Source organism: Sebastes umbrosus, chromosome 21 (genome assembly GCF_015220745.1).
Source record: "Sebastes umbrosus isolate fSebUmb1 chromosome 21, fSebUmb1.pri, whole genome shotgun sequence".
In the NCBI taxonomy this organism is placed as follows: Eukaryota; Metazoa; Chordata; class Actinopteri; order Perciformes; family Sebastidae; genus Sebastes; species Sebastes umbrosus.
In genome coordinates, this window is record NC_051289.1 from 12,879,288 (window position 1) to 12,904,227 (window position 24,940).

General features: G+C 36.7%; 3 protein-coding genes across 8 annotated transcripts in view; all 3 read right to left on the reverse strand.

Annotated features, from left to right (window-relative positions):
* The window catches only part of stau2 (staufen double-stranded RNA binding protein 2), a 100,535-nt gene extending 98,965 nt beyond the window's left edge, over positions 1 to 1,570 (reverse strand). For all 6 annotated transcript variants that reach the window (XM_037756725.1, XM_037756721.1, XM_037756722.1 and 3 more), the window contains exon 1: positions 1,455 to 1,570. The gene's annotated coding sequence lies outside the window, so the exon portion shown is untranslated. The remainder of the gene's footprint in view (positions 1 to 1,454) is intronic.
* Positions 1,571 to 3,812: 2,242 nt separating this feature from the next.
* Positions 3,813 to 15,385, reverse strand: flj11011l (probable ubiquitin-conjugating enzyme E2 W-B). Its single transcript, XM_037757019.1, has 6 exons — positions 15,249 to 15,385; positions 12,623 to 12,714; positions 9,697 to 9,799; positions 6,367 to 6,522; positions 6,193 to 6,268; positions 3,813 to 6,092 (listed from the first exon to the last, which is right to left on the reverse strand). The coding sequence occupies exons 1-6, from the start codon at positions 15,261 to 15,263 to the stop codon at positions 6,079 to 6,081; spliced, it is 456 nt and encodes a 151-aa protein (XP_037612947.1). The 5' UTR covers positions 15,264 to 15,385; the 3' UTR covers positions 3,813 to 6,078.
* Positions 15,386 to 19,324: 3,939 nt separating this feature from the next.
* eloca (elongin C paralog a) lies at positions 19,325 to 23,390 on the reverse strand. The gene is made up of 4 exons (XM_037757432.1): positions 23,256 to 23,390; positions 22,806 to 22,832; positions 21,627 to 21,770; positions 19,325 to 19,820 (listed from the first exon to the last, which is right to left on the reverse strand). The coding sequence occupies exons 2-4, from the start codon at positions 22,807 to 22,809 to the stop codon at positions 19,630 to 19,632; spliced, it is 339 nt and encodes a 112-aa protein (XP_037613360.1). The 5' UTR covers positions 22,810 to 22,832; positions 23,256 to 23,390; the 3' UTR covers positions 19,325 to 19,629.
* Positions 23,391 to 24,940: the final 1,550 nt, after the last annotated feature.

Genomic DNA, 24,940 nt, shown 5'->3' on the forward strand with positions numbered 1-24,940 from the left:
CATGCAATCTAGTTTATATCTTTGTTGCCTCTGAAATAAGCTATAAGATCATTAAATTTAGTTCATAAAATAATCAATATCTTCTTATTTAGTCAATAGTTTAAATGGAGACAGGTATTAGATGTAACAGAGGTCAATGGAGACCAGAATAATGTTTTCACCCTGAAATCATGATAACAGGTGTTGTTACCTGTGTCCATTGTTTACATGATTGTGCTGGTGTAAACAACAGAGCAGTGGCATGTCCATAAAACACCAGATAAAGACTGTTTGCACATAATAAAATGCTATTTCTACTACAGATCTGTCATTCATTGCATGCAATCTAGTTTATATCTTTGTTGCATCTGAAATAAGTTATAAGATCATTAAATTTAGTTCATAAAATAATCTTCTTATTTGATCAATAGTTTAAATGGAGACAGGTATTAGGTGTAACATAGGTCAATGGATACCAGAATAATGTTTTCAACAGTTTTCACCCTGAAATCATGATCACAGGTGTTATTACCTGTGTCCATTGTTTAAGTTTAGGGCCATGATTGTACTGGTGTAAACAACAGAGCAGTGGCATGTCCTTAAAACAACACATATTGAGTGTTTCCACAAAACAAAATGCTGGTTTTCACCCTGAAATGATGATCACAGGTGTTGTTACCTGTGTCCATTGTTTACAGTTGAGGGCCATTATTGCACTGGTGTAAACAACAGAGCAGTGGCATCACAATAAAACAACAGATATTGACTGTTTGCACAAAATAAAATGCTATTTCTACTCAGATCTGTCATTCACTGCATGCAATCTAGTTTATATCTTCCATGCATCTTGCAAGCCCCCTTCAGGTTTTTGGAGGGGGTCACAATATTTCTTTCTCTTTTCTCCTCCTCTCTTGCAGCAACATGCATAAATAGCAACCTGAATGCATGCTTGTCCTGCACGGTAACTTGAATACGAGGAGGTGGTGTAGGGTTGACTGACAGAGAGCTACACACAGGGGCTTTTCTGCAACCCCTGAACCTACAGTACGTTACAGCTTCGAAGCTGTGTGTGTGTGTGTCCACAGCTTAGCAAAGGAAGCTAACGTGAACCAACGGTGGAGAAACCTGCGTTTCCTGCAAATGTCAGCTCCTAAAAACGAACCCAACAGAATCGGGCAAGCGTGCATGCTGTCATGGACATGTCGCTGTGGTTTCTCCTGGTGAATTTGCACCATCTAAGCCAGCTCCAGTGCTGCTAGTTTAGCCGGTTAACGCTCATCATGGCTGATCGGCCGAGCACCCCTCTCTCTCTCTCTCTCTTTGCTAGCATCTCCACATACCGCCCCATCCTCCACAGAGACAGTCTGGGGGGATTTCAGTCCACCGCAACATGACAGACAGACTGGCGAAAGCTTGAGGAATAATCCAGACACTATCCGGCAACAAAGGGATACATATTTGAGGGTATTTTTTACCTTTGTCCAGGGCCAGACCCCAGTTACACCTCCGACATTGGCAAACACTAAAGAGAACTGGATGGAAGAGGGAACGGACCACGTTATTTCTGTCTGGGGGGAAAAAGAATAAAAATGTGCCACATTTTAGAGGGAAAATGACTGTTTATTTTTTTTACATGTCGTGTGTAACGTTGGTGTTTCGTTTATGTGGTTGGTGTTAAAAGCATTGCGTATCATTACAGTTTGAGGTGAATCTTGAATGAATCAGACACCCCTCTGCTTGCGGTGTGAATGGTTGAGTCCTGGTTTCCTTCAGAAGCCTGAAGCAGTGTAACTTTGATTCAGAACAAATATGAACCCTTTTTAAACTTGTTTTTTCTTGCACATGGATTCATTTGATTTAATATTTTTTTATTTGAATATGATGCATTTTGCAGACTTTTTTTTTTTTTTATAAGGTGCGAAAAATTTATTATTTTTTCTCAGGGAAGCTTCTTCATTGACTTGGCCCATTGAATCATAGGTGGTGATTCTGGGGTCCCACAGCTTGAGAGGGCCCACATAAGATAAGATAAGATAAGATATTCCTTTATTAGTCCCGCAGTGGGGAAATTTGCAGTGTACAGCAGCAAAGGGGATAGTGCAAAAAACAAGATGCATCAGCTAACACAGTAAAAAAAGAGCTAAACAAAGTGTAACAAAATATGAACCACCTAAATAGAAGGAAGTATAAAAATAGGAGCAGTATATACAGTATTGACAATAAACAGACTATTAACAAAATTGCTCAAGTGGAAAATGATATTGCACAGTGAGAATGAATGAATAAATGAATGAATGAAATTCCACCTGAAAATATCAGGTTATTGTCAGTTTTTCAGAGAGAATCTTTTATTTCAAAGTGTGGTAGGTAAGGGGGCTCAGAAAATGAATTGTGGATCATCAGATATTTGGCATGAGTAATACTGTAAATAACCATTAGATGGTGCCACTAACCCACCTTTTCTTTTATTATTGTGGAGAGCTCTGTATCTTGGGGGAAAAAGTATACTCTGTGACTGATTGTATTTTTTTTTTATTATTAGTTTATTTGACAGGGACAATACATAGGCATTGTTACACTTAATTAAAGTGCAACCAATGCAAGGTATATAGGACTTCTAGCCATAGCTAATTTGCAGACCTTGTCCCTGGTTAACATATTATAGTACTATTATTATATGGTACTTAAATAATTTTAGCATACACAATTTAATGTTCATAAAGACTAACTGGTGATGGACACTTTTTCAAGCTTGGCCAATAACATGCATTATACTGAACACAATTAAGAAAAATAATTCATGAATTCATGAGGGTAACTAAGTAGAATTACCAAAGTACTGTCGTTAAGTAGAAATATGAGGTACTTGTACTTTACTTGAGTATTTCCATTTTCTGCCACTTTATACTTCTGATCCACTACATTTCACTGGGGAATATTGTACCTTTAGTCAACTACATATATTTGACAGCTTAAGATACTAGTTACTTTAAAAATGAAAATTTTTGCATATAAATCTTATGAAGTACTTATAAAATATGTTTGGTTATAGATTGAATTACCTAGCGTATATAATGTATGTTAGAGATGAAACAATTAATCAATGGAGAGAAAATGGATTGGCAATGATTTTGATAACAATTTTATAGTTTAAGCTTTTCAAATGTGAGAATTAGCTGCTTTCCCTTTTAATTGTTTTAATGTATTTTTTATTAATTTTGATTATTGTGGTTTTTGAGATTATCCTGCATTGAATACTTGCATAGTTTTACCTGAGTCACATTTTCAATGCAGGGCTTTTACTTGTAACAGAGTATATTTTTAGTGTGGTATTTGTACTTTTACTGAAGTAAAGGTTCTGAATTCTTCCTCCACCACTCCTAAAATATGATTAACATTTCTGAAAACCCTTTTAGCTTTAGTGTTTAGCTACCTGAAATGATGAAGCATGAGATGCTATTTAAAATGATTGTTTGCCAGATGTAATTTCACATGGTTGATGATGTGCATCACACAACAAGTTATTATGTATTGCAGTGCAAAGATTGCTTGATAGATTTGATCATTTGATAATTTGACAAGTCTACATGCCTGAGCATGTAGACTTGTCAACTGTGAGACAATATCAGTTTACATGACATCCTTGATGTGACTTAACGTGTCCTCAAAGTGATCTTTGGCAAACATAATACAATTTTCCTTTCTGAATTTGGCAGTCATCACCCTTAAACCCTCTCCACTCCCTTTATATCAGCATAAAATCCATAAAAGTCATTTAGAGGCTCCAGAAAAAAACAGAAGCATTACATATTCAAACATCGTGCAAACTGAGGTTGAATAAAAGTGAATCTTTGCTTTTATTATTGATTATGAAAATGAACAGGCACCTATTACATGGAGCTTGCACATCCCAGAACAAAATTTCAAATATAAATAACACACCCTCATTAGTGTTGATCACTCACAACAACCTGCAAGCTAAGAGTTCAAACCACATTGAAAAGGAAAAAAAAAAACCTAGGAAGAAAAATAAAAACATGTCACATCCAAACCCTTGTAACATTTTCACTCGCAAGTTCTTCAAATCTCTTCTGAACTACTGCCCACTAGGTGAAGGCTTCTTGTCCCCCACACAAATGCTGTTGTGACAATCATTTTCATCTTTTCCTCACAGCGCGGTGACAACAGACAAGTCGACCGTTACAATGAAGCTAATAAAACAAAAAAAAATCATTGGTTAAATAGATGTCTTTAAGTTATCAATATAGTTTTTGAGATAGCGGTGTGCCGTGGTAATCTCCTCTACAGTATATAGAGTATCATCACATTCACTCAACTTCATTCAATAAACTCAGCTAGACCCTGGAAAGAAAAAGCAAATGCAATACAAACAACCCAAGATGGAAAATTCAAGTATCTCTGACTGGATGGCGATAAACATTTCTTTAGGAATGGAGTGATTACAGTCTCTTACAGCCTCTGGAGGTGAGGTTTGTAATATCCATCCCATAAACCGTTACCTAAGTGATGGAAAGACTAAAAGTTGTCACAATGTCTGATGCCAATAAGAAAAAGTAGGGTTTAAAATTGCATGCACCCCCACTGTAAAACTACTAAACTTTTTTTTTTTTTTTTTTTAAACCAACAGTAGTGTTTGATGCTGACTGTACACATCCTAATTAGCAAAAGATGCAGACTAACTTCCATTGAAATAAAGCACTCCTATTATCATTCTGCTATAAAGTAAATGCATCCTCTGCTAATTTCTTTCACATCATCCGACAATTTAAAGACGTATGTACAATAGTTTCAGACATGTTGTAAGTTTACAACATAACAGTCTCTTTTGGTGAAAATATAGTTAAATTCAAAATATCTGATAGGTATCTTTTTAGAGGCAATCTCTTTTTATTGAAAAAAGTACCTGAGCCAAAACTCTGACCAGGGGGAATCACAAAAGCCACATCTTTACACGGCTTCTATAAAAGACTCTCCTTTTCGTCATTCATTACCGTTCTTGAGATCGAAAACGAAGGTTTTAAATTAAATAACAAATACAAAAAAAAAAAGAAAATCCAAAATATACTGGCCCATCAAAACAACCCCCCCTTTTCAAAATATCAGCTAGTTGAAAAACAGTACAAAAAAAGAACTCTTTAAAACCAAACATTTTAGAAGATTAAAGCATGAAATAATAAAAAAAAAAACTATCATACAAATAAAAAATGGATCCTGCGACAGTGTTCTCTTACAGACATTCTTTAAATGGAAGAGAGGCCGCTGCACATCTTCGAGGCTGGACTAGTGAACACTACACGAGTTCAGCCCAACTTTACGAGTACTATGAGGTCATCTGCTGACTACCGTCATATCTGTTTAATTCCTATGATCTGTACCGACATATTGTCCAACGGCAGGAAGAGCTGCAACCAGGTCTCAAGTTGGAAGATGAAGAAGAAAACAGTGTTTAATTCAGTGGTTACAAACTAAAAACTCTTAAACCTGATAAATAAGTGGAGGACTGCTTACAGTACAACTGCAAGTTGGGAATAACGTACTACTAGTGCCTTTTTTAAACTAGATACTTTCACAGTGCATATCATTTAAAAAATAAAACAAACAGATGAAGCATTTTCTTGGGTTTATGATGGTTTAGATCCCTTCCAGAAAACAATTAGATTTGGATTTCTCTTTGTAGGCCCAAGCATGCATCCATCAGTTATTATTGCACAAAACAAGGACCTTAAAATGCACCCACACAAAAAACAAAACAAAAAAAAAAAGCAACAATAATAATCTTAAAACAGGAATTAGAATTATCTCACTACAAATCCACCTTGCTCGCTCGCTCGCTGCATCACTACCTTTTTGCCATCTCGGGTGCATCTAAAACGTTCTCTATATTACAACCAACTAAAACATGCATCCAACTGCCCGCGCGGGGGGGTGGTGGTGGGAGGGGAATGCAGTCAAGAGCCTCCAGCGCATGGTGTCCATTGTTCCAGTCAAAGGTCAGAGTTCAAAGACTGAATGATTAAAAAGTGCTTTACGTAGGTCAGTAGGACTTCTTTCTTCTATGATTATTACAAAGTTTGTACATTAGCATGTATCATCTGTGAAAGCAAAACAAAAACAATTTAAATGGCATCACCTGTACAAGCATTTGTGCTTTTACACGCGTCCTCCTGTGTGTGTGAGGTTGAAAGTACTCACCATGATACCACCATTTTGTCTTCTTTGGATTTTTGTTACACGTTCTTACATAAAACGAGTTATCAGGCGGTCGTCTCTGCAGGGAAAAAGAAAAACGGGCATTTAGATTTAACATTTAACAGATGTATCATTTACATGAATCACTAGATTTGGCATCACTACAGGTTTGCCTACCTTTTCTTTGCAGCTGGACAACATGCTGATAATGCTAAGACAAACTGATTGCACTGAGAGGGCTGGCGACCAATCTTCCGTTAGAATAGACAGACAGATGTGACCGTTACTATACACATGAGGGTGGACAGGTATATTCTCTCCTGTGAACATTACCTGCAACAGGAAAAACAAAGAAAAACAAAATCAGTGGTTATTAAGATTTGTAATAATAAGCCTTTAAAAAGGTGGCATGTTTTTTGATGCCGAAAAGATGGATGACTTAAAAGGGCGGGTCCATCTGCGTTCTTTTCTGTTTTGTTTTTTTTAAATGGACACGCCCACTCAGCCCTTAGCAAAAAGCAGTAATGTAGGTTACCAACGTAAGCCAATTGAAGTTAATCAATAAGGTTATGAATAATGTGAATACTAGCACAAGCTGAGTCAAAGTTAGCTGTGCCAAGTTTGGATATAACGGAAAAGGTTAGTTTGGATTTTTTGTAGTGGGGTCGTATGCATACTCCGAGGTAAAAATATTATTTTTGTGAATGGAGTCTGATCTGGTGGCTTTGAAGAGAGGTGCATATAGCTATATATAGCTATATAACAGCTTCAGTTCCCCGTCGGAAAGGGCTGTCGGATGGCGAGGTAAAGTGGCTTGGAGCAGCATAAAAAAGGTATTTTAGTTACCTAAAAAAAGAAATCAATATCAGTTTAAGAATACGGTATATTTAGATTATTTTCACCGCTTTATCTTGCCATCAGACAGCCTTTTTCTCATGGGGAATTGAATCCGTCAAAGCCACCAAACCAGACTCCATTCACAAAAAATGTAGTTTTTAGAAAGGCTTGGGAAAATAAAAATAGCCATTTTTATAATAAAACATACATACTGTGACCAACATTTGAATATTCTGATTTGAATACACAATATACTATAAAAACCTCAAAAAAATATATAAATAAATAACGGACACGCCCTTTAATAACAGTTTCTATATTCTACACTGAATTGAGGGCAGTGTGGTAGTCAAAGATAGAACTTGGGAGAGCACTTGTCTGGAAAAAAGTTGAGATTTCTTCATTAATGACACAAAATAATGAGACTTGCTGTATAAGCTCAGGCTTAGCCCTCTAAAGCGACATGAGGCTCTGGGATTAGGACAGAGGGGCCGGGATGGGGCGAGAGAGGGGAAGAGAGAATGGGAGACTAAGAGAGGAGACATGTTTTATAATAAACAAAAAAAAAGGAGACACGTTCTATAAAAAGGATGACGGGATATTAGCCGGTAAAAGGGTGCAAGAGTCGTGGCTGAACAGGGAGATACAGGAAGTGTGATGAGAAGAGAGGAACTCAAGATTGAGGTGCTAGAGTAGAGAGAAGGGGGGGTTAGAGTATAATGGCTAACAATGGGTTGAGGCAGTCTGGCACCAGACAGGGCCTCACAGGAGAGTGCATCACAGGGCCGGAGGGGGGTGACAGGATGAGTGTTACAGATAGGAGCAGAAAGTAAAGCTGGCACATACTCAAAACATCAAGGAAACTGAAAGCTCACTGCTTACAGGAAGCTCAAATATTTACTGAAACGTCGGATACACACAAAGCTCAGGAGGTCTGAGCTTTAGCAGACAGGTATTGTAGGTCGGTGTTTCCCAAACTTGTTTTTCTGATGACCCACTTTTTAAAAAAGCTAAACCATCGCAACCCAATTCACAATAAGCTTTATCTATAAATCGAATTGAGCGTAAATGAACGCTCCTGATCATTTTTACGGTCATTTCCGCATTACCTCATATTATCTTGAACAGGTAAACCAGCCAAGAGATATATGTTTGATAAATCACAACTTTGTTTTATGCACATGCTATTGAAAACACATGTTAAACACTTTATAAATGAGACCAAATAAATGCATTGATGCTGAGATAACAAGCTCTCCGATTTGTTTTTCCTCTCATCAGTAAAACAAACAGAATGTACGCTAGCCTTTCATATTATCTTCAATGTTATATACTGTACGTGGGCTACAATTATCAAAACAAAACGAACATCCAGGCTCCCCTCATGTGGCTTAAAGGTGTACTGCAGATATAAATGTTAAACAAAAGACTAGAAGACATTCCGCAAATGTTTTTGGCGACCTACTTATTACTACTTCCTACCCAGTCTTTGGAAATGACTGCTATAGGTAATTTACATGTTGTTTCCTATCTCGATGTCATGTTACAGCTACTCTTGTGCGGCTCATGTTTGTATCCTGCTGTGTGCTGCTTCTGTTGATTTGTGTGCAACAGAGGGTTTAATACATATTTTCACTTTAACAAGCAAGGAGGTGCCCATTTCCTTTCTGCTATAATGCATGGGCTTTCTTTTTTTCTTTTTAACACCCCACGTTCACCATGTAAGGAAACTATATAGCCAATAGCCAGGGATATAACTCAAAATTAAATCAATTGGGAATCAGGATGATACATGGTGAGAAAACCAGGAAAACACAGCCCTAAAAGACAATGTTAAAAATCGCAACCAATCACAATACACTGTCGAAACATTGCAGACAAAAGTGTATTGTGAGGAGCTGGACAAAGCTGTGTGGTAAACTAAATGAATGCAGTTTTTCCTGCATAACAGAAATAAGTAGAAGAGGAAACAGAAGCTACAAGCTGTTAATGCATAAGTTATCGACTGAGTTCCAGTAGGCCAGGATACTAGCTATGTTTATCTAATTTTCTCTGCACCTACTCATTCTCTATTTATAGGTGGCCAGGGCTCCTAATGAGTGAAACAATACTGTTGAGATAAACTAATCCCCTCAACTGTGGCTTCAGTGGGAGCTCTGTACTGGTGTCTCTGTCAGTGATTCCTGGCTCCGACGTTTCCAAGCCGAGATCCATTCCACTAACAACTGCAGAGCTGATGTGTTTCATGTGATTATTGCAGGCATCCAGACGGTGGATATATAGAGGATTGGTTACACAGCTCTCCAGTTGTTGATTTTCTTTGGAACAGAGCACCTCTGTACACTGTACCTTTAAACCGGCAGCATATGCATCGGTTTTGGTAACCACTTTAATAGTTAAGAACTTCATTCTTTGATCAAACCGTCATGGAAACTGGATATTTAGTCAGGAAGACCGACAGCATAGTTGAAAGTAAATGGAGCCAGACTCCAGATCTGTTCATTCATTGGTGAGAGCTTCAAGGTTGAATTAGAAAGGACTTTCTAAGTCCTTGAGACAAGAAGATAAGGTAAATGGACTGCACTTATATAGCAAGAGAGCAAGACAAAGAGAGCTTCACATTCACCCACATAAACACACACTGATGGCTGCAGAGCAACTTGTGCTTACCTGAGGTGAATCAAAAGGATATCGACTACTAAATTTGAAAAGCAGCTGAAATTTCTCTCCTTCATACAGTGTGCCAGATGCTCCCTCCATGTCTACAATCCACCTAAAAGAAAGACACACTATATTAAAACATGTTAAACATTTCACTCAAACAAAGAGTAAAAACAAATATATACTGATCATCCAACACTTAACACGCAGCTCAGATTGAAAGTTTAGGTTACTGTTCATGACCTCATAGAGCGGCCCTGTTTTTGAGTCCCAAACCCAGAGGTTAGCTAGCTTTCTGAGCCACTGGTATTCCTTGGCTAAAATTTAAATCACCAAAGCACCCAGCAGTTTGAAAAGCCCAACTGAGAGATGGGCCAGTTGACTTTTCAATGTTTTTAATTTTCTACACCCTGTGACATGTTAAGGCTGTTGCAAAACATTTCTTGATAAGATAATGGAGCAAGTAAAACCTGAATTCCTCTTGTCAAGTCACGATATCAGGTTAACACTTCCTTTAACAACAAACCTTTACTGTGCAGCGTTGGGAAAAAAATGTTTTTATGGAATACAGGGTTGTTTGCTTTTCTTTTTTAAAGCCATGCTAGCGGCATTGCTCTAGGGACGGCAATGTTGTTGACTGTTCTGTCCACCACTTTGGTCCAGACTGAACTATTTCAACAACTACTGGATGGATTGCCATGAAATGTAGTAAAGACATTCATGGTGCCCAGCTGATGTATCCTAATGACTTTGGTGATTCCCTGACTTTTCATCTAGCGCCAACATCAGGTCAATTTGTCCAATACTTTGTTTTATGATCAAATACCTGCAAAACTAATTACCATCAGCCTCAGCTGTACTTATTTTACTTGCTAATTAGCAAATTTTAGCATGGAAGATGGTGAGCATGACCAATGCCTAAGCTCCACAGAGCTGCTAGCATAGCTATACACTCACAGTCTTGTTTACTAATGATTAATAACATGCTGTAAGTTATATCCCATCATTCTGGAGTAGAGTAAAACATGTACACAATGACTTGATCACATCTCATTATCATTAGAAAAGGATCATAAAAATGTGAGCTGCCAATACTGCAGCAAGTGTGTAATCAAAAGCTTTTTGCCTGACTCATTCCAGCGACATTCAATATGCAGCTGGGTTATGACAGCGGTTTAATAACAATGTGATACTCTATTGATCTACTGGACAAAATCCATTTTCGCCTCTGTAGCCCGGCTACAGGACTGTGCTGACTGAGCTGGGAGGGATTCAATGTCTCGCTCAGAATGGGAGATGAGTGCAAACACAGGGGCTTGATCCTAAATCGCTGGGATGAAGGACAGTCTACCTGCCTAATATACCTCTATGGCCATTACCCAGAGGCTTCACTGGCAAAACAGCCAATATTTAAGTCCAGTGTAGAACATTTAGGGGGATTGCCTGTTCAGAAGAAAAGAAAAAGGAACACCGAGGGCAGCATCACAATCTCTGGCCTAATTTCTTCCAGGCAAGCAGTGCAGACACTGTAAGTCACCACAGAGACTTGTGGCTGTTGTTCGGGTTTATAGCCTTGTGTCTCTTTCAAATCTAGCCTCCAGCACATGATTATTTAGGCCTACATTGGAGGTCACCCTTAGAAAGTCCAATGGTCAAAGCATCTGAAAGGGGCTCTATTTTTCCTCAGGAAGTAAAGCTTAGAGGGAGGCAGTATTGCTGTACATGATGCTGAGTTACACCTGATGCCACCCACACTGATCACAGGCAAGGACTCCAAGGACATAATGCTCAAATTCCCCATAGCCTGGTGTGATCATATGATCCAGTCACAAAAATAACACTGAGCCATTTAGTGAAAGTGGGGAAAAAACAAGAGTACAAATATGAGAGATTCTGCAGTGGTTTAAAGCAGCAGTTTTCTATTTGCAAAGGCCGCTGACTCATTACGGCACTATCACACAGTCAACTGAAAGACATTATAATCTAATGAGTAGCACAGAGAGACAACGTGTACTATAAACAAAAGCTATAAAAAACTAAAAACACAGGATCATTGTATCATCGTCACATGCACAGCATTGTCACTAGTGAGTTTTTTTTTCCATGTTTGTTTAAAAGATAGGATAACAGTCTATTTGTATCTTAATCCACTAGCACACGCTTGATAAAAACAGGGCCCTACTACTGTCAGTCGCCATGACAAAAAAAATAAACCCAGGCTCAACAGACCTGTCGACATTAGAGTTGAAGAAAACAAGGCACACCCATACATGCAGTATACCCTCTCAAACTTGGGATGCAGTGAACGAGGAAGCTAGCCGAACTGGTTCGTAGACTTGTCAGTCATGCAAAACACAAAACATTCATTCGGTCTGACAAAGCGATTGTTATCCAATGAGGGAGACGCCATCATAATAGATCTTTCATTGTTACATTACTAACCACCACAACCACTTTAACATGTACTGCCTCTTCGTAAAAGTGCTTCGCAATGATTCTGATCACGTTGTAACTTTGAAAGAGTGGACTACAACTCATTCCTTACTGCTGATCAAACACAATTCGACTCACTCGGTTATCATATTCACGGGCGTTTAAATGGAACACCAAGACACCCACACAGAAAGGTTAGCCAAGCAGCCTCTGTCCCTTGCTACCCTAGCCAAACTCCCTGCATGCCAACCATTAAATATTTTATAAGGATGAATAGTGAGTGACACTGTGTATTAGAAACACTCCACTGAGGGGTCAGAGCTGCCTGCCAGTCACTGGAATGACCCCGATTCTTCCTCACCAGTCGCTACTGAGACTATCAGCTTTGCGTCTTAATACCTCCCTATTATAAGAGTTACTTTTATTGCATGTGTGGTACCAGACATCCATCAAACGAAACAAATGAATCATGGGAAATAAAAAAATATTAAAAAATACTTACTGCGTAATGGTGTTCTGTACACTTTTTTCGTTAAGCGTCATTCCTGGGGGTGGATCATTTTGCATGGCTAATAATTCCTTTTGTAGCCTTTTCTGTTGGGAGAGAATATGTTTGGGTTTCCACCACACTCAAAAAATAGTGAAACTATTCTGCTATTCTACTTCTGAAATCTGAAATGGGCTTTAGAGTTGTAAACACAGAGTCAGTGGTACAAGACAGTAGAAATATGGAGTATATCATGCAACCTAATTCCCTGACTATTTTTAATTTAGGAATTGCCTTTTTAAAATAATATTTCTTAATATAAGGAATCTGCCATGGTGGCAGGTAACCTGAATTTTTTTACCTGCCACAGCCAACATTTACCCTGTATCACCTCCCCAATCTATTAGAGCTGCTGAATCTCTGTACTATTTTAAGCGGCTTCTAAAAACCCATCTCTATAGGCAAGCCTTTCTATAGGCCTCATCCACATGTGTTTGTCTGTTTTTGTTTGATCTGTTTCTCATTGTTTCTGTGTTTCATATTGTAATTTTTCCTTGTTTTCATCATTGTTTGTTTCATTTTGTGTGTGAAGCACTTTGTAACGGTGTGTTTTAAAAGGTGCTATATAAATAAAGCTTTACTTACTTAATATTTGGCAGGTGGCAGGTGCTAATTTCATTCCCCTGATCACAACAATATGCAAAACCATAATAAAATACTGCAAAACTAATTGGTGGCGTACAGAAAATATTGCCTACTTGTTCAATCATTCTATTAAGAGATCAATAACCAAACCACCGTAACATATCAATGATGTTTGAATATATAATTCATCAATTATAGCTAGGATTACAGTGCTAACTTAGTTAACGCTAAAGCAAAAACTCCACCCTGCCTGATATAACTTGTTTACCTTGTAACTACATAAGACAAAGCACAGCTCAAGACCCACCTCTTTTCTTTTGAATGTACTTGAATTGTGATTACTAATTGGCCTTTTATAATGCTCATTATAACAGTCTTTACTCATGGATTTTATCTTGGTCTCTGTCTGTGGAATGAGTGAGATTTTGTCGTCTGCTCTGTTGACCTGTTTTTATTTTGCCTAAATCTGTAAAGCACTTTGGTCAGCTCATGTTGTTTTAAATGTGCTATAGAAATACATTTGACTTGACTTGACAAATCAAACGATCTGTATCAGATGAAACGATTTACACATAAGCAGCTAACTCAGTTAATCTGTAGATTAAATTATGTTTTTGTTAGATAAGGCAAATCAAAAACACAGCTATCTTTAAGAAAAAGCGATGCACCTGTTCAGTGCCTTTTTAAAATAATATTTCTTAATATAAGGAATCTGCCATGGTGGCAGGTAACCTGATTTTTTTTTACCTACAGCCAACATTTAGCCTGTATCTGGCAGGTTGCAGGTGCTAATTCCATTCCCTGATCACAACAAAATGCAAACCATAATAAATTACTGTAAAACATATTTGGCTTATAGAAAATATTGCCTACTTGTTCATTCAAAGGAGGACAGTTTGCAGGACAGATAATAATGCATACAGTGCACTTTCATAGACAAAGCTACTGGAGTAACCATGCACTATACTCATTTTTAACAGTCTCTTCTGCACTTTTTAATAGTCCTGTATCACAGCTGTTACCCTGCACTATATTCAGTTTTAACAGTTTTTCTTCATCTCCTTGTATTTTTATATCTGGTATATTTTTTTGTACTTTGTACAAGTTTTCTTCATCTCCTTGTATTTTTATATCTGGTATATTTTTTTGTACTTTGTACTTTGCACTACTAACTTTTTTACTAACATGTTTTGCACTATGGAACTGTGAGGCTGGAAACTTGAATTTCCCTCAGGATCAATAAAGTTACTATCTATCTATTCATTTTTATTAAGAGATCAATAACCAAACCACCGTAAAATATCTCCATCAATGATGTTTGGATATATAATCTCTCGATTATAGCTCGGATTACAGTGCTAACCAAAGCAACAAAAAACTCCACCCTGCCTGATATAACTTGTATACCTTCTAACTACATGAGCCAAATCAAACGATTTGTATCAGTTGAAACGATTTACACATAAGCAACTAACTCAGTTAATTATACTTTATGTTTTTTTATAGATAAGGCAAATGAAAAACACAGCTATCTTTAAGAAAACGCGATGCACCTGTTCAGCTCGAGAGGAAACTAGAACTGCTCAATCTGCTGCGCACTGGCTCTGTTAGCTATAGCGAGCTAACGTCAACTAGATAGCCTCAAATAGCAGTCATTTAAAACATTAAAATTAACTTGGACTCATAACATCACATTACTTGAATTATCCTCCATGTGTTGCTACTGTAAAAACACACCACCAGTCCTTAATACATATGATATATATATGATAATAGTTGGTTGCTGTTGGTGATGATGCTAGCTGTGTTGCTAACAAGCCAACCTGCTAAACCCGGAACAGTGTGAGGATAAATCATCGCTTTCTATTATAATGCCGTCACTAATTCGATTAGGTACGTTTACATGAGTGAAATGGTCAACAAACTAGATGGAAAGACAAAGACTGAAGGTCAGGTAAATTATAAATACGCGACCGCTGTCAATTTGTGTTCTTACCTGCATCGACGCCATGATGGAAACCCCCCTGCATCACCCTCCTCCACTGGAGGCGACGTCACAGGCACTACGTCACGTGATACAAGTTGTTGTTTTGACAGAGGACAACAATCTGATGATGTGCAGAGTCAGGTCCAGCTCTCACTTGCATTTTATGTCGAGTATTTAAGTGGCTTTATAACAAGAATATTATAAGATAAAAAAAAAAAAAAATGTGGTGTTAAAAAATCCACTGAGGTCACGTGGGTCAATGACCTCTGCTCAATGACGGATGACCTGCCTGACACCCCTGATCCAGAGAGACATACTATATACATGTATGGTCTATAGTTATACCAAATTCTTTTTTTTTCAAGTTTTCTTTCTTTCTTTATTTATTTTTTATTTATTTAATTTTTTTTCTCTCCATTTTGTTTTATCCATATTTCATTTTATTTTATTTTGTTATGAGGAAAAGGAAGAAAAAAACAACAACTCCTAAACTGGCCAGTCATGGGCCATGATGCATCAACACCAACTGGGCTTCTCCTCCATCTCCTCTCTCCTCCCTCCAACGATTTCCTATGGATAGAAAAGGGCATAAGCCCTGAGCTATCAAACCAGGCTCACGAATTTAAGATATGATACCAAATATTTTTTCATGTTTGTCTTTTAGCTGTCTCTGATTAACCATATTATCATGCAGTTAGATATTCATCTTAAATTACACTATAAATGAATAATGCCTTTTATCATAGCATCTCCCATTACACTTGTGATGAATGAATATCATGTATTTATGTCACCTCTCACTCATTTTATGTCGACTATTTAGCGGCTTTATAACAGAATATTATAAAATAAAAATAAATAAATGTGGTGTTAAAAAATCCACTGAGGTCACGTGGGTCAATGACCTCTGCTCAATGACGGATGACCTGCCTGACACCCCTGATCCAGAGAGACATACTATATACATGTATGGTCTATAGTTATACCAAATTCTTTTTTTTTCAAGTTTTCTTTCTTTCTTTATTTATTTTTTATTTATTTTATTTTTTTTCTCTCCATTTTGTTTTATCCATATTTCATTTTATTTTATTTTGTTATGAGGAAAAGGAAGAAAAAAACAACAACTCCTAAACTGGCCAGTCATGGGCCATGATGCATCAACACCGACTGGGCTTCTCCTCCATCTCCTCTCTCCTCCCTCCAACGATTTCCTATGGCATAAGCCCTGAGCTATCAAACCAGGCTCACGAATTTAAGATATGATACCAAATATTTTTTCATGTTTGTCTTTTAGCTGTCACAATCAGGAAAATAATAAGTGAGATATTCAAACACACTCTGATTAACCGTATTATCATGCAGTTAGATATTCATCTTAAATTACACTATAAATGAATAATGCCTTTTATCATAGCATCTCCCATTACACTTGTGATGAATGAATATCATGTATTTATGTCACCTCTCACTCATTTTATGTCGACTATTTAGCGGCTTTGTAACAGAATATTATAAAATTTAAAAAAATAAATGTGGTGTTAAAAATCCACTGAGGTCACGTGGGTCAATGACCTCTGCTCAATGACGGATGACCTGCCTGACACCCCTGATCCAGAGAGACATACTATATACATGTATGGTCTATAGTTATACCAAATTCTTTTTTTTTCAAGTTTTCTTTCTTTCTTTATTTATTTTTTATTTATTTAATTTTTTTTCTCTCCATTTTGTTTTATCCATATTTCATTTTATTTTATTTTGTTATGAGGAAAAGGAAGAAAAAAAACAACAACTCTTCAACTTGCCAGTCATGGGCCATGATGCATCAACCGACTGGGCTTCTCCTCCATCTCCTCTCTCCTCCCTCCAACGATTTCCTATGGATAGAAAAGGACATAAGCCCTGAGCTATCAAACCAGGCTCATGAATTTAAGATATGATACCAAATATTTTTTCATGTTTGTCTTTTAGCTGTCTCTGATTAACCATATTATCATGCAGTTAGATATTCATCTTAAATTACACTATAAATGAATAATGCCTTTTATCATAGCATCTCCCATTACACTTGTGATGAATGAATATCATGTATTTATGTCACCTCTCACTCATTTTATGTCGACTATTTAGCGGCTTTATAACAGAATATTATAAAATAAAAATAAATAAATGTGGTGTTAAAAATCCACTGAGGTCACGTGGGTCAATGACCTCTGCTCAATGACGGATGACCTGCCTGACACCCCTGATCCAGAGAGATATACTATATACATGTATGGTCTATGGTTATACCAAATATTTTTCTTTTTTCATGTTTGTCTTTTAGCTGTCACAATCAGTGAGATATTAAACAACACTCTGATTAACCATATTATCATAGATATTCATCTTAAATTACACTATAAATTGATTATGCCTGAGCAGAGAATGAAATTAGCTCCCTCCACCTGCCAAATACAGGCTAAATGTTGGTTGTGGCAGGTGAACATTTCAGGTCACCTGCCATGACTTTGTTATAAACATTATTTATTCATTTATTCCACTATTTCTCAATAGCTGGTAATTAATTTAACACATTTCCAGGAAAAGTATACAAAGTAAATTGATCTACTTTATTTCTATGTCTGCTGGTAAATAGATAATAATTAGCACCTGCCTGACACCCCTGATCCAGAGAGATATATCACATACAGTATATGGTTATACCAAATATTTTTCTTTTTTCACGTTTATCTTTGAGCTGTCACAATCAGGAAAATAATTAACTAGAAGTGAGATATTAAAACACACTCTGATTAACCATATTATCATGCAGTTAGATATTCATCTTAAATTACACTATGAATTGATTAAACCTTTTATCATAGCGTCTCCTATTACACTTGTGTGATAAATGAATATCATGTTTTTATGTCATCTAGAGCTCCCTTTTATGAGATGTTTTCAAAATCCCAGGTGTAATCTCCAAGAAGCATAAATGTATGCGTTTCATACATCTTCATTCCCCAGATCGTCTCAACCACAGGAAGTATACCAATGTATCTGTGTCAGCAAATTTCAGAACATTTTATTCAACTGAACTGTAATTTGACTAAGCCTCCTAAGGTTTCTTTAAAACAATATCACTCAGTAGCCACTGAGATGTGATATGTCCTCCCACCTGATATAGTTGACACAAGGAGCAACTTAATAAGCCAGTTAATATCTTGAAAAGTTGCTATTTGCTTAAGGACATACAGTATGTGTATTTTCAAAGCCATATTTGTTCAGAATTGTAAGATCATGTCCACCAATTTGCACTTGTCATTTTGTCTAATTTGATTGATCACAAGGCCATTTTGTTTCACTTTCTCGAGTGTAAATCATTAAAGGGCACACCTGAAATACAGTATGTGTGCAAATGTGCAGGTCACTGATGTAGATTGAGGAACCCACAGTGGGCAGTTAAGCGGATTAGATTAGTAATTTTATCATTTATGTGTTTTTTTCTGGTTTATTTTCCATCTTAATGTTTTATGTTCATTTTCATGTGAAACACTCAGTGCATGTTATGTTTGCATTTCTTGTATGAAAGGTGCTATACAAATAAAGTGTATTATTATAATGAAATACCATGTGTTTATGTAACATGTACCCGTCAACCAACCCTAAATACTTGACTGTTGATTGCCCCACAATGTACCAACATTATTGACTACCACGTCCCCATCTTGGAAAATCACATCAGTGTTTCACTGGAGCAGTGCATGCAGCGTGACCTTAAAGTGTCATGTTAAATGAGATTATCGACAGTTTCCCAAAATCCATTTTCATCCAGCATTTGGAAGAGCATGTACTAATAAGACTAAAAGTATAAGCCACCACATTTGAGGTGTAACTTCCTTTTAGAAAGGATACAGGGTATGATGAAATACATGAACAATATCTCTGCCAACATTGTGGTCTTTCAAACATGTTGTAATGTTTTGCTTGAGCTAGACCAAAATACACAATTAAAGTATGATTTTTATAATTGTGAAAGTGGTATTTAAAGTCCGCTGTACTAAATATGGAACATGCATAGTGAGGTAGCAACTGGCAATAAAGTGTGCTCACCAAACAGGTCTTTATTCATCTGGAGAGGTGAGGAAACATTTATGCGGTGGGGGCAGATTTATTATCACATTCTGTGGCAAGTGATGCAGCCTGCCATCTCCATTTATTACATTAAAATGAATCCTTTAATACTAATAAAATTATGACAGAACGCAAGGTGCAAAAAAAAAAAAAAAAAATGGTGACATACATACTTATATTCATGTTTCATATAAGTAAATGGCAAAACAATTTAAATATTTCAACAAAAATCTAAAACTTTTTTCAAAGCTGCAACATTATTTCAAATGTAACTTTAGCAATCCAAAAAGTTGGCAGCCATGAGCAGTTCCAGTGCGATCTCCGGGGCGATGGGGAATTCGGGGATTTCTGTGGAGCTGTTGGTGTAACGGACCTTGTAGGTGAAGTACATGCAGACCTTGGACAGGACATGAGATGGAATCTCCCTGAAGTTCACTTCGTTGGTTTCATTTTCAGCAAACTGACCTGCAGATGGAGGATTACAATAGAGGGCAGGAGTTAGAAACAATGATCTTAAGACAAGCAACTTTGAATTCATGCAATGTAAGAAATATACATTTGAATATCCTATCCTAGAAATAGCTGTCAAACGGAATAATTCTGCAAGATGCTACTCACAAACATAAAAAAGGCACAAGATGTTTAATAAGAGGTAAGAAAACCGTTGTATGGAGGGAGCATAGTGCCACCAACTGGACATGCAGAATTAACTTAACTAAATAAACACCAATACCATAGAAGAGTTAAGAAATCTGAAAATATTCACATTTAAGCTTTAATCAGATCATTTTGACTTTTTTTTCCCTTCAAAAAATTACTCAAACCCAATTTATCGATAATCAAAATAGTTGGCGATTGATTTAATAGTGGACAACTAATCAATTAATTGTTTCAGCTCTAAATGTCTTTATAGTAAAACCCTATTCATAACATATTTAACAAGGGGACGTAAACTAATACTTAGTGCTAACTAAGTATTCCACCAACTTAGCCAGGTGGAAATAAAAGAAACTTGAACTTGATTAAGAGAGTGGACATTTCAATATTTTTTACAGACTATGCACGCCTGAGTCAGTAAAGAGTGTTTTACCTACTTTTAGATGCCCAGTAAAAACAATCTCAGATTACACAACTCCACAGGACAAACAGTTTGCAGGGTTTTAAGTCAGTACTGTCTGAAGATATCCAAGCAATCTTTTTTGTTCAACAGTGCGTTCACAGCTGTATAACATTAAGTGTTGCGTCTACAGTTTACAAATAAGTCATATCTATCTGTGCAGCACTGATAACGGAAAAGTATAATGCTCCGACACATTTTTCCCAAAAGTAAGCAATTTTATAAAACATCTTGAATTTCAGGCATAGTCCACCTGGACAAAATGAAGTATTTAAATCTACAGGCATATTCAACCTTCTTGTGAAGATTGGTGACTTGTTGTGCACATTCTATGTATGCAACTCCAGAAAAACATGTAAACAGGTTAAAAAGAATGATAGGAATCAGCAGCAGTCTGGATAGAAAACACCATGAGCTGATCCTCCACTTATTTCTGACAGCTCCCAAAAATGTGTCACATTAATGACTCATAAGTTATTTCAGTACACACTGGACTTCTTTATCAGAGTACCAGTGAATGTGCTCAGGATATTATTTATTTGTTACACATGGTGGACTTTAACTAGTTTACCAGGTCTAAAATAGGGATGTAATGGTATACCGGTATCGCAGTATGAAGATTGACAGTTATCATACCGTGTACATTTGCTGTATTGAAAAAAACCTGACATAAGTGAGAGTGTGTGTGAGCCTACAGTATAACACTGCGCACCTACAGTATATGTTAATTGTTAATAATCATAGAGTCTTATTTCAAAAGCTCACAACTGATGATATTTTCCATCTAGTAGATAATTTAACATGCAATAGTGCTGCTAATGTGTAAATTAACATGCTTCAGTTATACAATATATTACACACTTTTGTTTAGATCTAGAATTATTTTTATTATTATAATTCCGTTCTCATTCCTTTAATGGTCATTGTAACTGATAATAATAATACTAATAAAAGTGTTATTCCGTATACCGTGACATTTTCAGAGACAGTTAAACTACCATGAAAATCTCATACCATTACAACCCTAGTCTAAAAGTATTTCAGTTAAAGTAAAGGACCTTTTAGTAAATCCATATGCATATGCGTGCTAACTTTAACATTAGGAGAAAACACAGCCGTTTGCCATACTTTGACTAATTTGCCTAAATCCTCACCTGGTCCGCTTAACATGGCTTTGATAGTCCCAGATGTCAAGGCATGTTCTCTTTTCACAATAAATTCATGGCCATCTGAAGAGATCAACTTCACATACATGGCATCTGGCCCTTCACAGCCGCCGTAGGTTCTCTCTTCACCGTCTGTGAAGTAACACAACAACACATACTGAGAATCTCAAACAGGTGGAAGCCAAATGCACACACACACACACACACACACACACATTTGACCATCTGTAAGGCAAGGCAAGGCAGCTTTATTTGTATAGCACATTCCAGCAACAGGGCAATTCAAAGTGCTTTACATAAACATTCAAGAACATTGCGACAAAGTGCAAAAGAACATTAAGACATAATTAAAACAGCTATAAAAACATTAAAGATTAAAAAATAAAAACAAGCTAAAAATAAAAACTAGGATAGAAGCTAAAATAGAGTATAACACACAAGAGTAAAAGCTCTAGTGCAGTATAAGATCATTATTTGGTTTAATAAGAGGCAGCAGCAAACAGGAAAGTTATAAGCTTTGATTTAAAAGAACTCAGAGTTGGTCCTGCAGTTTTCTGGGAGCTTGTTCCAAATATTTGGTGCATAAAAACTGAACGCTGCTTCTGCATGTTTAGTTGTGACTCTGGGGGACACTGAGCAGACCTGATCCAGATAACCTGAGAGGTCTGGATGGTTCATAACATAGCAGGAGATCCGAAATGTATTTTGTCTCCCTAAACCATTTAGTGCTTTGTAAACCAGCAGCAGTATTTTTGAAATCAATTCTCTGAGAGAGACAGGGAGCCAGTGTAGAGACCTCAGAACTGGACTGATATGATCCACTTTCTTGGTCTTAGTGAGGACTCTGATAGGACTCTTATCTGTAATAAGAGTAGTGATACATTTCTGATCTTCTGCTATGTTATGAAGCATCCACACCTCTCAGGTTCATTAGGTTCTTATGTTTTTATAATGTTCTTTTGCACTTTGTCGCAATGTTCTTGAATGTTTATGTAAAGCACTTTGAATTGCCCTGTTGCTGAAATGTGCTATACATATAAAGCTGCCTTGCCTTGTAATAAGAGTAGTGACTAGTGTGGCACAAACACACCTCTGATGTGAACAGATATTTGATAAATTGGCAAACCATGATATTATGATGATGATATTAATCAGTTAAATACTCACCCATCCTGTTCTGGAAATCTGTTTACCCTGAAAGACAACAAAGAAATAAGACCCTCAAACATACAGTATGACGTCACTTAAGCTGGAAACTGACTGTTATGTTGAATAATGACTCTAATGTGAAGGTTTTCCACCAGCTAGGCCTTTAGTTGTTTGTGATAATCACCCTGTTAACGTTGAGTAAGATCACTCAAATCGCTACCAGTAATGAACAACACAGTAACACCGCTATAGTTAAGATACATCTGGATAACAACATCTGTAGCGTCTCTGCTCTAATGTAGTTTAAAACGCCGTCAGCGTTAGCTTAGCATAAGCTAACAGCGTTGCCAGAGCGACCGATAACGTTCTAATTTGTTTTATTTAGGGTTTTAAATAAATGCCGGATAAAACAGTTTGAGATGTACCAACACTCACTAAGTTGTAATCACAAACACAGCAGTGTCTTACCTTTCTGTAGGAGAAAGTGGAGTGGAGGTTTTGTGTTTCAGCTAATGTTAGCCACCAGGCTTGTTGATACCCGGAACTAGTTTGTGTGAACACCCGATCCGTCCGCGATAAATGTCTTCCGTGGAATGTGATGATGCGGAGAGAAACGATCCCCCCTACTGGCTACATATCCTGCTCATTGCAAAAAAAATACTATTTAAAAAATTAAAATCGAGATTTGTTTTTTTTTCTTCAATTTTCCAAGGAGATTTTTTTTTTTTTAAATAGATATATATATATAAAAGTACTGAGATGGCCAAAATGTGTAATATTGTTTGTCTATTTTGCCATACTACTCTGCAGGGATGAGCTAGGTACAAGTCATAATCAAAAACAGAAAGAGACAGAAATATATTTGCATGCAATTCTAAAAATGTCACAATAAAATGGGAACATACATTATGTGGTTTAAGATTACCAGGACCTTTTTAAAACTTGATTTTACTTTGTTGCCGTTTGCTCTGCGGCTACGAACCAACCAAATGCACTGTCAAAAGAAATTGTTTTTATTTATTTTATTCATTTGCACATATATAAAACTGCACAAAATCCAGTAAATGAAAAAAAACAAGAAATGTGTCAGGACAGGTCAATAAGCTTATACAAGGGACCTCCCCCCCAACCCCAGGAGAAAAACCCCCCAAATAATGTAATTGTAAAGTGAAAAAATTATGTGCAAAGCAGAGGCTATTTCTGGATAATAAAATTTTAGGCCTACACGTCATTGTTACTAGATAATAAGTTTAGATAAGAGAGGGGGAATAAGATTTGTTTTTATTATTTTAATAAAGAGCTGAGATGACTTATCAAATTTACACTGGTTTACAGGCCATCCATGAAGAGATGAGATCTTCCGTAGAATGTGATGATGCGGAGAGAAACGATCCCCCCTACTGGCTACATATCCTGCTCATTGCAAACAAATACTATTTAAAAAGATTAAAATCGAGTTTTATGTTTTTTTTCTCTTCAATTTTCCAAGGAGAAAAACAAAACGTTTTTATAAAAGTATATGTTGTAATCACAAGTGAAAAAATGATGTGCAAAGCAGAGGCTATTTCTGGATAATAAACATTTAGGCCTACACTTCAGTATTACTAGATAATAAGTTCAGATAAGATAAGATAAGATAAAATTAACCTTTATTAAAATTCAGGTGTCAAAGCAGCAACATCAGCAAACAGAGTGAAACACAGGAGAGGTATAAAGGTATACAAAAATTATAAAAACAATAATAGAGATATAAAAGATACAGAGCGAATGAGTGAACATAGTGTGTACAGTCCGTCAATAAATAAATGTAGTATGTACAATAAATAAATGTAATATGTGCAGTCCATAAAGTGGTATATAGGATGTATAGTGTAAAGTAAGTGTAAAGTGTGCCTGTGGTTAGAGTCCAAGATTGTTGCAGATAGTGCATGTTTAAAGTTCTTAAAGTCCTCATAGTTCTCATATGGGGGTCAGCCTTGGTTGTGGAGCCTGATGACTACCAGCATGAAGGACTGACCCAGGCGCTTTGTGTTGTGCTGAGGGGAATATGTGCAAAGCAGAGGCTATTTCTGGCTAATAAACATTTACGATTACACATCAGTGTTACTAGATAATAAGTTTAGATAAGAGAGGGGAAATAAGAATATTCATTT

Excerpts from the sequence above, each read along its gene's own strand:
- flj11011l (XM_037757019.1), bottom strand. Across the intron at positions 9,800-12,622 it reads GTACAGAACACCATTACGCA|GTGGATTGTAGACATGGAGG; the intron begins GTAAGTATTTTT and ends TCTTTCTTTTAG. Across the intron at positions 6,269-6,366 it reads TGTCCAGCTGCAAAGAAAAG|AGACGACCGCCTGATAACTC; the intron begins GTAGGCAAACCT and ends TTTTCCCTGCAG.
- eloca (XM_037757432.1), bottom strand. Across the intron at positions 19,821-21,626 it reads AGCCATGTTAAGCGGACCAG|GTCAGTTTGCTGAAAATGAA; the intron begins GTGAGGATTTAG and ends CTCCATCTGCAG.